Source organism: Rutilus rutilus (genome assembly GCF_951802725.1).
Source record: "Rutilus rutilus genome assembly, chromosome: 22".
Lineage (NCBI taxonomy): Eukaryota > Metazoa > Chordata > Actinopteri > Cypriniformes > Leuciscidae > Rutilus > Rutilus rutilus.
This window is the reverse complement of record NC_140227.1, coordinates 16,351,341-16,366,135: the sequence shown is the minus strand read 5'-3', so window position 1 is coordinate 16,366,135 and position 14,795 is coordinate 16,351,341. Positions and strand designations below refer to the sequence as shown.

The 14,795-nt window shown below is 38.7% G+C and overlaps 1 protein-coding gene across 1 annotated transcript in view; it reads left to right on the top strand.

Annotated features, from left to right (window-relative positions):
• Positions 1 to 14,795, top strand: part of tafa4b (TAFA chemokine like family member 4b) — a 62,840-nt gene that overhangs the window by 28,872 nt on the left and 19,173 nt on the right. Inside the window, exon 4 of the mRNA XM_084395582.1 lies at positions 1,882 to 2,037. Within this exon, the coding sequence (XP_084251708.1) occupies positions 1,882 to 2,037 (156 nt within the window). The remainder of the gene's footprint in view (positions 1 to 1,881; positions 2,038 to 14,795) is intronic.

The window sequence follows — 14,795 nt, the reverse complement described above, 5'->3', positions numbered from 1 at the left end:
GCTCTCTCTCGTGACAGCAGGACAGATGGTTATGCCACATATACATATATCAGTAAACCCAGAGTGACTAGTCACTTTTGTATTTAAGGAATGCTAATGGTGTTTGAAAACTTAATCCACACTTTGATTTAAATCATTTGGATATGTTATTTTCCACAGCCATCTGTTATATAACAGCTCTAACCATGTCATAATGCATTTTGGCAATTCGCATTATTACCACATTGCAGCAACAATGAAACATTAGTTGATACTCACACACCTCACTGCATAGAGGAGCCCTTGTTTCTTAAGTCAAATCTTGGCTGTAATTGATCACTCATGTTAGACTGGCTGTAAAATAAAAATCCAGTGCTTAAATGATTCTTTTTTTTCTCTCAGAACAGAAGAATAGAGCTCTGTGTTCACTATGTATGTACTGCTAAGGGAAATGGGAGAGAGAAAGAGAAAAAACAGATGCTTGTTAGATGCTGCCACTCTCATCAAATATACTGTACAACCCCAAATCCAGAAAAGTTGAGAAATTTGATCTAATGCAATAAAACCAAGAATCTGTGATTTGTTCATTCTCTTTAACCTTTGTTTACCTGACAAAAGTTTTCACTGACCAACTTAAGTGTATTTTGTATATATATAAACTAATTTTGATCTTGAAGGCTGCAACTCACTCCAAAAAAGTTGGGACAGAGGCATGTTTACCAATGTGTCACATCACCTTTACTTCTAATGACACTTTTTAATAGTTTCGGAATTGAGGATACAAATTGTTGATGTGAAGTGAAATTTTTGCCCAATCTCGCCTGATACAAGACAGCTGCTCAACAGTGTTTGGTCGTGCTGTCTGATTCTCCTTTTCATGATGGGTCATGCATTTTCAATAAGAGACAGATCTGGACTGCAGACAGGCAGTCAAGCACATCCCTTCTACGATATAGAGTGTCTAGAAACCATTCTGTTTTAGCATGTGCAGAATGAGGCCTGGCATTGTCTTGATTCCCAGGAAAGATGTCATCTTGATGCCATGAAATATCTCTTTACAATCCCAATATACGCCTCCATGTCAGTCACACACCCATACAAGTCACCCCACTGATGCACCTCCATATCATGACAGATGTTTGCTTTTGCACCTGTCTCTGATGAAAGTCTGGATGGTCCCTTTCGTCTTTGGGACTGAGAACTCAATGTCTTTTTTCCCCCAAACAAGCTGAAATGTGGACTCAGATTTCCACTGTGTTTTGGATCATCTGAGATGAGCTCGGGCCCAGAGATCTTACCGCCATCTCTGCATAGAACTGATGTATAGATTTCTCCTTGAGTAACAGAGATTCAAGTGCATTTCTTGATGCAGCAGCAGATGGTAAGTGACACTAGTTTTCCAAAGTACTCCTGAGCACATGTGGCTGTATTTAACAGAGTTGCATGATGGTTTCTCATGCAGTGCCATCTGAGGGCTCAAAGGTCACGCTCATTCTCCTGCCTTGCCCTACACAGACTGAGATTTCACTGGATTCCCTGAATCTTTTCACAATGTTATGTATGGTAGAAGATGAAAGACCTAAATTCTTTGCAATCTTGTATTTACACTCAGTCACGATCCCCTCACCTACTACCAATTCACCTACTTATTGTCGACCATTTCAGGAGTTTAACTTGGATATTCTATAAGCTTTTCAATTTTACTTTGCCTTCTTCCAACTTTTTTTGGAGTGTGTTACAGCCATCAAAATCTAAATTTGTTTGTATTTACAAAATTCAGAGAGTCTTGATTTTAGTGCATTTTACAAAATGTCCCAACTTTTCTGGATCTGGGGTTGTAGATGCTGTTTCTTATATTGGGTGGGTTATTAATATTAACAGTTAGGGTTATCTTTTCTGCAGCTTCGTACCAGGTGAAGCAGGGAACCTGTGAGGTGGTGGCCATCCACCGGTGCTGTAATAAGAACAAGATTGAGGAACGTTCACAGACTGTCAAGTGCTCCTGTTTCCCAGGTCAGGTGGCCGGCACAACGCGGGCACAGCCGTCTTGTGTGGAGGGTAAGCGCTCTTCATGTGTGGATGTTCAGTTTTTATCTATGAGGTTGTTTTACAATATATTTAAAGGGGTCATGAACTATAATGTTCTCTGAGGTCTACTTATAATGTTATCAAGATTTTTACATTAAAAAAAATCCTAATTTAGAAGTAATAAGCTATTTTCTATTATGTTTTTGATCCTCTCTTTCAAAAACTCCTTTTTGATGGGCGTTCCACATTCAAGACTTGGAAGTAAATGCCCACTGCTATGACTGGGTAACAGTTTTGCATATTAACATAAGTAAGTACATGTATGGAGTTACCACAGTTATAAATTACAAAGGATGACTTGCTGTGTTTTTCGTGTAAACGGAATTATGAATGAATTGTATCATTATTTGTCACAGTCGCTCTTATAGGCTATTCATAAAGTGAAAAACATATATTGTCATTTGCAGTGTCGTGTGTTAAATAAAATGAAGATTTCTTCCGTATCCTATAATCCAGGGGTGAGCCTCCCCCGGGGGGTGCGGAGTTGGGCTGGGCGAAGTGAAGATGTCAATCAATAGAGATTTTTCTAGTTTATCTGTATGTAAATATATCCGTGCAACGCAGAACTGCTGAAACACGTTAGAGAAGGAAAGAAACATGGATGAATGAGAAGAAATTGCGAGACGTGCTTGAGTTATTGGTGGGTTGTAAAAAGCACAATAAACCAGTACTGGGAGAGTGCTTTCTGTGGTGCAGATCCGAAGCGCACGAGTGCTGAATTTAGTTTACTGTTGTGGCTTATTGCGCTTGAACGTTCTATTACACACAATTATGTGTCAAAATTTCCGTCTTGGTGAGTATTCACGTAAACAAAGTCAGTCATGTCAAAGAGAATGTAAACAGTTGGGCGAAATTATCATTATATTGGATCCATGCATGAGGTTTTAAAGTGACAGCACCCTAATAAGCGTACATCAGGCACAGCGTCATGGGTGGGCCTGACGGGCCTAGGCCCACCCACTTTTCAACAGGCCCACCCAAAAAAAAAATAAATAATAAAAAAAAAAAACTTCATATCTAATTTTGTCAAGAATTATAAAAAATCGTCAATAAGCTCATAATCTGTACTAAAATAGTCTAAATGTTTTAGTTTTAAAAACAATTTTAAAAAGCTGGCTATATATCTATTTTGATGTTTCTGCGCAAGTTCAGCAGACAGTGGGGTTCGGGTTTGTTCCGATCAGAGCTCGTGAGCGGAGAGCGCATTTCTGAATATTCCGCTCCGCTCACTCATTCCGTAGGGTCGCTCGCTCAACCCAGAATGGCCTGCTGGTTCAAAAATATGTGGAATAAGGGCTGCCTCCGACTAATTATTATTTTTTTTTTTTAGTCGACTAGTAGTTGTTAATTTAAGCCATTCGTGGACAAATCGCCCCTTTATATTAATTTAATTACTTAAATAGGCTATAGCCTATACAGGATAATAAGCGTTATGGCAGCACGCATAAAGCTTGCCACAAAGAACCGGTTAAAGTAATGATTATGAATGTGTCTAAATTAGCAAGGAGACATTTAATTGTTTAGTAATAAACTGGTATTTTCTGTGTCGCTGCAAAGATGAAGTTGACGACTCGCCATGAACCCCAGAGAGAAATGCACATGTCATATGGATTACAAAATCAGAGAGTAGCCTATTTATTTTGGTTTTGAACATTTTCGTTTAGAAGTAGACATTTCAAGCTTTCTGTAATATATAGCCTATATTTCTCAAATCTGTGAGGCACAAGCTGAGTTTCGGCGCCCTGGCCAGTTCACATGCAATGCAAGTGATCGTGTCAGCGCCTTATTACATTGTCTGCTATAAATTTGCTTCTGATTTATTAAATACGGGCAATTGATTGATAAAACATTGATCAAAATTAAGATACAATTTATACAAAACGAAAAAAAATTTAAAAGAGTTTTCTATAAAACAAAACTTAATGAAGTCGTCAAAATCATGTTTTACCAAAAACAGCGCCGTTGCTAGGAGGGCGCCAGCGCCTCTGCCTCACGAGTGGATGATAGCCCTGAAGACGCCTAGCAATGATATACCTTTAGTGGTAGTATACCTTTAGTTAAGTCATACCTTAAGAGTCTTCGTAGCGCGCTATGAGACAATGTTATCGGAAAATGCAGCCAAGGTATGATGCGTAATGGAGATTCCAAAGCGCTCTTCTTTGGTCAGAACCACGGAGAGCGATCGCGGATAGGTCTGTCCTATGCACTGAAACTTTGCAACAAAATATTTAAAGAGCATCAAGCTATTAAAATCTATATTATGTATACGCACAGATAATATAACAGTAGGCTGTATTAGTCAATATTTGTTTATTAGGTTAAGCAGTGATTGGATAACGTTTTTTATTTTTTAATTTAACGTTTTTAATTTAAGGCCCGCCCACAATTGGTCTGGCCCATCCAAAACTGGAATCCTGGCGCCGTGCCTGGCGTACATGCTGCTGTTTTTTAACGTTAATGTCAATCAAACAACAAATGAAAAAGAAAATCATTCACTGCTCAGTTAACTTCTGATTTAATTGCATTAAAGCCCCATTATGTAGGATTTCCGTTTTGGTCAAACAACGACCCCTAGAGTCGCTGTGGACTACTTGTATTTAACGTTACTGTCGTAAATACCACTCACGCAGCAGTCTCTTCACTCACTGATCCTGAGCCTGATGCCCCTGTATACCGGTCCCTGTTCAGTCGGATAGAAGCTGTAACGAGTGGCAATAAGGTGTGTCCCCTTTAAGAGCTGTGCGCGCCCTGTTTAACTGACTCGGCACAGTCTGTATTGTATGTGCGCCTCGAACACGCCGTAAGCGGATTGTTTCTGTTTGATGCTCATTCTTAGCATGACAAGCAGCACTAGGTAACTTTTCAACCTTCATAATATATTTCCAAGACTCTTGTGATGGTACATCGACTTACAATAGGTTGAATGACATGTCTGCCATAGCCTGATGGGGTCTGTATCGTTTTTAATCGTACTTTTAAACTTCGGGGTTCGGGTAGTAACCCCGCGCACACAAAAGAACTACAAAATTCGACTGCTTTACGGCATAGGCTACCTCACTTCCCCCAACACGTCCTCACATGCTGTTGGACTTGTAAGTATATTGCTTATATTGTATATCACTCGGACAAGCTTTCACTCGTTGGTGTGAGCTAAAAAGCACCTGGCGTTCTTGTTGATGGATTAGTAACTTAGACATCTTCGGAGGCTAGCTGTGCTTGTTCGATGTCCGACGATTTGTAACTAGTTGTGTTTATTCCCCAATCGAACTCGTGTAACTGTCTGTCACACGTTCTACCGTCCACAGCATTACTTGATAGACAAAAATAGGACAATAATGAGCATCAAATAGAAACAACCAGCTTACGGGGTGTTCGAGGCACACATACAATACAGACTGCCGACAGTTAAACAGGGCGCGCGCAGCTCTTAAAGGGGCCACACCTTATTTCCACTCGTTACAGCTTCCATCCGACTGAACAGGGACCGGTATTCACCTTATTTTTAACGGAAATACGGACGCAGCCAGTTGACGGTATTTTGTGCGAGACTTCCGGTAAGGCACTTCCGGTCACTGGCGAGCGTTGTTCGTAACAACAAACTCATCGTTATGGCTTCGAGGAAGACCGGGATTGTTTGTGCAGTTAGAGGTTGTCATAATAACTGGCACAAAAGAAAGATTTACTTGGAGCAGGAGTGTTTTAATCATCGAATTATTGACATTTTAATAATCAGGCGCCCTATACGACCGGCGACACACTGGCTGCGTGGCGTTTCTGTTGCGTGGTGTTTTCTATGTCTTTGCACACCAGAAACGTCTCTGACGAGGCGTTGCTGCTGCTAGGTGACATGATAAGCCTCATTGGTGATATATTCGACATATGGGGAGAGAGTTGTGGAAGGCACTTAATGTTAAACATAATAGCAGCAAAGACAACGTCGGCAGTATTGACGGCAAAATAGGCTACAGAATATTTCGTTCTGTATTGACACAGGTGCAATATTTGAAAATCGATAATATATATATATATATTTTTTACATTTAGGCTATATCTGCATTTATGTCAAACCCTAAATTCAAACATCAAAATGTCATTAATATGTATTCATATCAAAATGACATACAAACATATTTTCCTATTCTATTTTGCCTGGAAACGCTTCCGAAACGCTTGCGTGTCGCGTGAAAAATAGGCGTCGATTCTATTTCTAGCATGCACGCATTTTCCCTGAGACGCGCGTGTCACGCAGGCAGTGTGCAAGCTCTAAATAACCGGTTAACATGGGAGCCGAAATAACGGACACGCCACGCAGCCCATTTGAAGAAACGACCGTATGTTTGTTCTTTTCATTTCGTGAACACAAGACCTACAGAAGACCACCCGATACCAGAAAAGTGGCTGGGCTACGAAGTCTGAATAAAAACTCCAAGGAGAAACAAAATCATTATAGTAACCCCTGTATAAAATCTAGTCATCATGGCATGATCATCATGGCATTTATTTTGTATGATTTATAATTATTTATAGCCATCTATGATCTACTTATTGCTATCATGTGCTTTGGTTGCATTCTGATGACATTATTAATACATTTGACATGACAAAATAGCAGGCCCGGCGCCACGAGGGGGCAAAAGGGGGCATTGCCCCCTCAGATCTTATTTGTGCCCCCTCAGTTTCATTTTTGTATTCATGGTTACAAATTAAATGATTAACTTTTTGAGCGGTACAGTCCCATATATGGGATTTTTTATTTCAGTGCCCCTGAGAGTACGGTCCCACATATGGGATTTAGAATGTTCAGTGACGACATAACTGCCAGATTCAAACTGGGCTTTTGCGCGTTGGTTGGCGCTGAGCCAGAGTCGGACGCGCTCAGCGCTGTCATATCACAACTATGCAGTGTTTTCAACCTCACAATGTTTATTTTAGGTTTCAGACATTTAAATACACATTAAGCACTAGTAAAACAATACATTTGGAGTTTGTAAAATACACACTGATGTCTGTGGAAGCAGCAATAACAATCTATTCAAATATAATTTGCCGACGTGTGTTATTCATATCAGACAAACACAGTGGTAGTAACTATAAAGTAGTTTACTCTATTCTTCTATTCCACTTTCTTGCATGTATTTCGGGAGAAATTGATGACTCACAGGATTCTCTGAACTGCGGCGCAAAGAAACAGCCATCTCACGTAATAGATCAAGATCAAGATTATTTATAAAGGTTTTTAAATGACCAAACACACTCACATACACATTTTTGAGAATCGGAATATCAGATAGAATAAAATGGGTTTAGCAAAATCTGTTGATTTTGAATAAAAAAGGGAAAAGGAAATAAAAGCGATACATCCACGGTGTGTCACGTGACAAATATGACGCGTCGCCATGGAAACATTAAGGGGGAACGTTCTAAATTCTAAAATAACAGTCGACTTGAAAAAACTCACTATGGGGAGTCAGTTAGAATATTAAAATTAAGCGTGAAAGGGTTAAAATATGCATAATAAATTATGCTGCCTTATCTTTTTTTACTAAGCAAGTTATCAGTGTGTATTGTTCATTGATGGTATAAAGTTAAGCCCCCTTAACAATTTCACATGCCCCCTCAGTCATTTCATTCTGCAGCCGGGCCTGCAAAATAGCCTACCTCCATAGATATATTAACTTATGCTGCGTTCCAGGCAGGTTTTTGAGCACGTAAATCACGACTTCAAACCACGACTCACGACTTTGTAGCGTTCCAGGCCAGTCACGCCAAACTACCTGACTACTAAACTAAACTACCAAGTTTACGTCACCTTAACATTTCCATGCGCCAATACACTTTCATGACATACTTATTGTTTCAGACACATAACATTGTAATACATAATCGTGTGTGTATTATTATCATTATTATTATATTATTATTAATTTGACTGCAACGTTATATTGTCCTAAAGTGTATTCTCGCCGTGTGCCGCCTGCAGAAACACTGCATTCGTAGGGGCTGCCATTGTTGTTTTGTATGGTTTTGCGGGCTATGTGACGTCAGAGCTCGTAACTGGGAGTACATCGATCTAGTACGAGTTCACGGGTGGGAAGTCACAGGTTTGACTGCCGTTCCAGTGCACTTTCACGGGTATAAGGTTGGAAAAACACGGGTTACAGGTTGCCTGGAACGCAGCATTAGTCCAGCGTTGGCTCGACCGTGTTTAGGGCGGTGCTGAAGGCGCCGGCGAAGTTTTGGCAATCTACCAGCTAGATGCATGAGTGTTTTCAACCAGGTCCAGAACCCGACCTGGGTGAGGCGGGGCTTTAGTTCTTTGTTGTATTCATCTGCTACGGCATGTGTAACATTTTTCTGTCAACTCTGCATAATCCTTCGCAATCGATATCGTTAGTTAGCCCAGAGAAGCGAGGAAACGGAAGTGCCGCACAAAAACCGGAAACTAGACCCATATTTACTTCCGCGTTCGAAAATAAGGTGAATACAGGGGGGAGGGGATCAGGCCGTGAGTGAAGAGACTGCTCTGCGTGAGTGGTATTTACGACAGTAACGTTAAATTCAAGTAGTCCACAGCGACTCTAGGGGTCGTTGTTTGACCAAAACGGAAATCTTACCTAGTGGGGCTTTAACATCAACATTTAATGTTAAAATGTTTGTTTTTATTGTAACTTTATCTCTTTACACACTTTGGTCTGTTCAAGAATAATTATCCAATTGTATATTGTTTATTTGAAAGAATCAGAAGTGCAGTTTCATGTCTATCCTTGTTGATATGGGATTTAGAAAGTAATTAGTAATAAGTAATCCAATACTTTTTAGAGAGAGTAGTTAGTACAGTAATTTAATCATACTGTTGAATATGTAACATTGTGTATGTTGTGTTAGAAGTCAGGCCTACTGTCTTTCACTTTGAACTCCTTTATTTAAAAATGGCTGTCACTTCTGAAACTTTACAGTGTGTACAGTATGTGGCCAAAGACATAATACAATGTCCCAATTTACCTTGGTATTATCATCCATCTCAGGTGATCCGTTCATACGTGATCTGCACAGGCACGTTACATTTATATCTGATATTAATGTCTCCTGTGACCTGATTTTGCTAAATAATAGGTGTATTTTGATATCATAGCCGTGTGACAAATGCGACTACATTGTCCTCCGCTCCATCTCTTCACTATTAGCTAAAGGTTTAGGACAAGAGAGTGTAGTATGGGTGATGAAGGAGGTTTAAATGTGTCCCTTCGGTCATTGCCATACGCTCTTAGTTATGAAGGCAAGAGGGCGAATGCTGGCAGCCATTTTTCTTCTTTGTCTTCTTTGACACCCGAGACAAAAGACCCCAATAGAAAGTAGGGAGGGCTGCACCAGGGGAGGTATTCCATGTTATGACTTTCATGGCTCTCTTTGACTATAGTTCATGTAATGACAAAAATGGGTCCTATGCACATTTTGTATTTTCCACAGAAGGCTACAGGACTGTATTATGGAGGAACAAAGAGCCTGATGTAATTGAGAGAAACACAACCAAAAACTATTAAAAAAAAGTAAAAAAAAAGGATAAAATACACAAACATAGGGATATATTCACATATTCATTGATGGTAAGGGATGTTGATTAATTGTGTGCATTTTATACTTTGATTAAATAATGTGAATGGATCATTTCATTATTTAGCCAATTAACAAGACAAATATATATATATATTTATAATGATATGTATATTTATTGAATGATAGATATTATTAATGTTTTCTATTTCAATATATTTTAAAATGTCATTTATTCCTGTGATGGCAAGGCTGAATTTTCAGCATCATTACTCCAGACTTCAGTGTCACATGATTCTTCAGAAATCATTCTAATATGCTGATTTTGCTGCTCAATAAACATTTATTCTTATTAAAAATTTGTGCAGCTTAATATTTTTGTGGATATCGTGATACACTTTTTCAGGCTTTTTTGATTAATTGAAAGTTCAAAAGAACATCATAATTTATTTGAAGTAGAATTTTTTGTACAATATTTTTTGTATGTGGAACAAAATGCAGTTTCTTTTTCGTTTTCTTTTAAAATAATTGGTATACGCAGAATGACAAAGAGAGCTGGAGTGGCCGTGTGTGAGCTCACATCAGAGGTCGTGTTGGCTTTGTGCTATATAAGAGCGAGTCAGTAGGATTGACCTGTGTTTTTTTGCAGTGAAGGAGAGAGCGGTGAGGGTCATTTTCCCCTATCAACACTGCTCGATCTCTAGATCCCTCAGGCTATCAGTCTCACCTTCTCCCTCAGGACCACACAGCCCTTGAGAGAGAGTTCACATAAGAACATATTCTCCGCTTCTGAAGCTTCATAAATATCTAATACTCAGCGCACAGTCGGGGAGTAGCTAACTAGAAGTAGTGACACGACTATAACTACATTTTTCAGTAGAGTGTCAGTAGCTTAGCAATTGTGTAGCTTTTCCAGAAAGAAGCCATTTTTCCAACAAGTAGTGGTGTCGCATGATAAACTGCTTTATGTCACATTATATGACTTCAATTCAATGCTACAGTTCCCTTGTGTGTAAAAAAAAAAAAAAAAAAAAAATGCATCATGATTTCCAAAAAAATATTAAGCTGCACAACAGGAAAATCAACATATTAGAATGATTTCTGAAGGATCATGTGACACTGAAGACTGGAGTAATGATGTTGAAAATTTAGCTTAATCACAGGAATAAATTACATTTTAATATATACTGAAATAGAAAACAGTCATTTTAAATTGTAATAATATTTCATAAGATTGAGAGAGAGAGAGAGAGAGAGAGAGAGAGAGAGAGATAAATACATGAAATGATATGAATAATTGTGACGCTTTAAGATTTGATTGCCTATGCTTTATTAGATTTGTTTTGTGTTGTGTTTCTTTGTTTGGCCATTAGAGGGCACTTTACCCATTCACATATCATTAAAGCATCAGTGAAAAGCTACAGATGAGCCTTAGAAGAGCTGAAAGAAACTTCACTGAAACCTTTAGAGGATGAGACATGAACTTTACCTTCTTATGGCAAATCAACGATCAGAGTTCAATCAATGATGTACTGAGAACTTGGACTTTAAATCTCATTCAATGAGAATGTAATAAATTAGGGATTAAATATCTCTGCCGTCTGATGTATTGGTCCTTTGGGTCTCTGTTCTGGCTGGGACCGTATCTAGTCACTCCTCTGTGAGCTCTTGAGTCTCTGCAGGCCTCTGCCGACCTGCCCATTAAAATCTCATTAGCACAGTGAAGGGAAGGTGGAGAGAGATTCCCTTTGGCTCTCTGTGGGGAGATCTGCTTTACTCTGCGTAAGGGCCTCTGTGTGTCCGGGATTTCTGCTCGGCTTTGGGGCTTGAGGGGAGCCCCCTCTGAGCCTCTGCCATCTGTGATTTGGGAATCAGTGCTCAGCCACACATCCAGGAACTTCAAGGCCCTGTCTAAGTCCAACACTTCGTTCATCTAGACATTTGTCAACAGAAAGCTCAATGAATAACGCCTTTTGAAAGGAATAGAGTGATATGAAATACGTGAAATTAGCACATTTGTGTTGAAAGTTGATTGCCAGTGATGGTCATCGGTTCACATCATTATGCAAAAATATTTGACCGCAGTGTGTCTTGATTAACCAATCAAAATCAAGTGTTGCCATATACAGTGCTCCACACGGAGATCTGATCTCACCATCATCAAGTCCATCTGTGATTACATGAAGAAACAGAAAACACAGACTAAATCCAGAAGATCTGCGGCAAGTCTCCAAGATGCTAGAAGAAACCGACCTGCAAAGCTACCTGAAGAACTATGTGCAAGTGTACCTGGACAAAAGCTGTTTAAAATGCAGGTGGTCACACCAAATATTTTACACAAGTGTCTAAAACTTCTCACAGCACTTTAGCTTTGCAGGTCGGCTTGCCGCAGTTCTTCTGGATTTAGTCTATATACAGTATATACAGTATATATATATATACAATTAATGTAGTCTTTTTAATAAAAAGAATATATGTGCCAATTTATTCAAAAATAAATAAACTGAAAATAAATAAATGAACAAACGAACAACTTGCAGGTATTAGGATAAGTTTTTTTATTTATTCAGATTACAGTTTTTCCAGTGCTAAACACCTTAGGCTACAGTCCAATTTTTTTTTTTATAATTAACCCTCATTTTGTGTGCATTAAGTACCAGGCAGGTAAATAAACAATCTGAATCAAGTGTTATGTTCAGAAGCCCTGAACCGCAACGTGAAAAAAAAAAATTCTAGCATTTCGAGATTAAAGTCGAAACTTTTCGAGAATAAAGTCTTCCGTAGAAGTTGCGTGTGTGCTTGCCGTTATTTCACATTCCCGCACAGGCATTCATGCGTGTGCGTGCGTGTGTGTGTGTGTGTGTGTGTGTGTGTGTGTAAACTGGATCTACACAAAATAATAGCTTTTTACTTTTATCTTGGCTTTCAACAAAAGGAAAATCTACAGGTCTACCAACATGGCATTAGGCTATAGGACGTTATACTGCGCTGGAATAGACTTTAGCCTACAGGCGAAAACACTTTTCAGACTGGATCAAGATATCCAGCTTTATGAATGAATGAATGCATGAATGAGGCATTTATATAGCGCTTTCATATGTCTACTGTAGGCCTACACTTAAAAGCGCTTTCTCAACCACCACCAGTGGTTATTATATTTGAGGAAATCACGGGATCCGGCCAAATGATTGGATACAGAATGATGCACTTAAAATGTATCCAGAACGTATTTACGGTGAAGAGGGAAACAGTGCGGTTACTGTTAAGTGTTCTCGACCCAGATAGTGTTGCCCATTATAGACGAGCACGAAAACACGTCAAAAACACTGCCACATAAAGTTTCGACCAGATTGTGAACCTACTCTGGCGGAGTCTGTGTGCTCGTCGGTAACGCCATGATAATGCACGTTGGTAGATTGGCACCTCGAATTTTCTTTCTTTTTTTTACGAATTTTCTTTTTGTCGAAAGCCCAGATAAAAGTAAAAAGCTACTATTGTGTGTATCCAACTGTCCGAGGCAGTTCGACTTAATCTCGAAATGTTTCGACTTTAATCTCCAAATGTTTCGACTTTAATCTTTTTTTTTTTTACGGATTTTTTTTTTTTTATGTTGCGTTTCAGGGCTTCCGTAGTTATGGACTCCTTAAATTTTTTTTTCTTTTTTTTACATTTGGATTTAATTCATGTTTTTTTTTTTTTTATTATAGTAAATATGTGCCAACTTCTGCAGAGACAGAACAGTAGAACGATAGAATGATAGAACGATAGATAAAACAATAGAATGATAGAGAGAACAATAGAATGATTGAAGGAAAGAGAGAACGCTAGATAGAACAATAGAATGATAGATGATGATAGATATAATGATATATATATATAGATAGATAGATAGATAGCGACAAACAAACTTAGTCACTGGCTGAATACACTTATTCAGACAGTTTGGTCAGCCAATTTAATTTGACCTTGTAGCTTTTTATCAATTCAGCCTATAAAATCTCCTTTAACATAATTACTTTCAGGTTCTTTTGTACTTAATTTTCTGCATTGATTCCATCTGTTATTGCTGTGTCCTTGTATAAACATTGGTTTAAACGGTGATTAGTTTCACCAGTGTTTGCACGGAATAGATTAGAAACATGTAAATGTGAATGACATGTAATTTACAACCAGCATGTACATTATTCCATATCTTGCGCCAATGTAAGGCTGAAGTTACATTTATGCAGTGGCAGATATGATGAAAACCCACAGTGACTTTCTTGATGCACAGCGAGTCGTGTGTCGGATTCGTGAGCTGGAATGCCTGCTGTTTAATAAATAGGTCGTCGGGGTCAGGTGTGTTTCCTGCGCTTCTCTTCTGGCATATCCTTAAGGAGACAAATGTGCTGTTAGCCGGCAGAGACTGATACTGAATTAATACACTGCATTAATGTGTGTCAAAGGCAAAATCTGTAGCTAAGCTGATAGTGTTGTAAATTAGGTCATTTCAAGCTTTGTGCTGCCGAGACAGAGTGCTGGGTAATCTAATAGACAGATATAAATGGATTTGGATTGATACTAGGGAGTTTTGAGTCTCTGGTGCATAAACCACAATGTGAGGTGGGTTGTCTAGTTGGAATGCACACACATATGCATATGCATGTACACATATACAGTTTTGTTTAGCAGTCCCATTAATCTCAGGTACTGCAAAATTCACACAATTGTTTTTTTTTTGTGTGTACTGGCATTCTATGTGTAAATTTATTGTAACTTTGTTAGCTTGACTAATTCATCAAAACCTGCTGAATTCTGAAAACATAAAAACATAACATTTGTAGTGTGTAATTTCTGTGCTGTGAGTGTAAAAAATGGAATTTCAACAATAGAGTGGCGCAAGAGTGGCATATTTTTGTTAGCATTTTAGCACAGGTTAGCATTTCAGCACTTCCTGTTCCATCGTTCCAAGTCAAAAACGTTCCAAGTTTTTGAATGTTTTTACAAGTGGCTAAATGGAACTACAGAGGCTGTTGGGACTTGAAATGTCAATATGCTGAATGGTATAGTGGTTAATAGTGGTGATGTTGAAGTCATGCTACTGTTCATTTATAGCATACATTTAGCTTTTCACTTTTGCCTATTGTAGGCCTATTATAGGCTTAAAAATTCATAAAAGTTATGTTCGTTTATGAAGA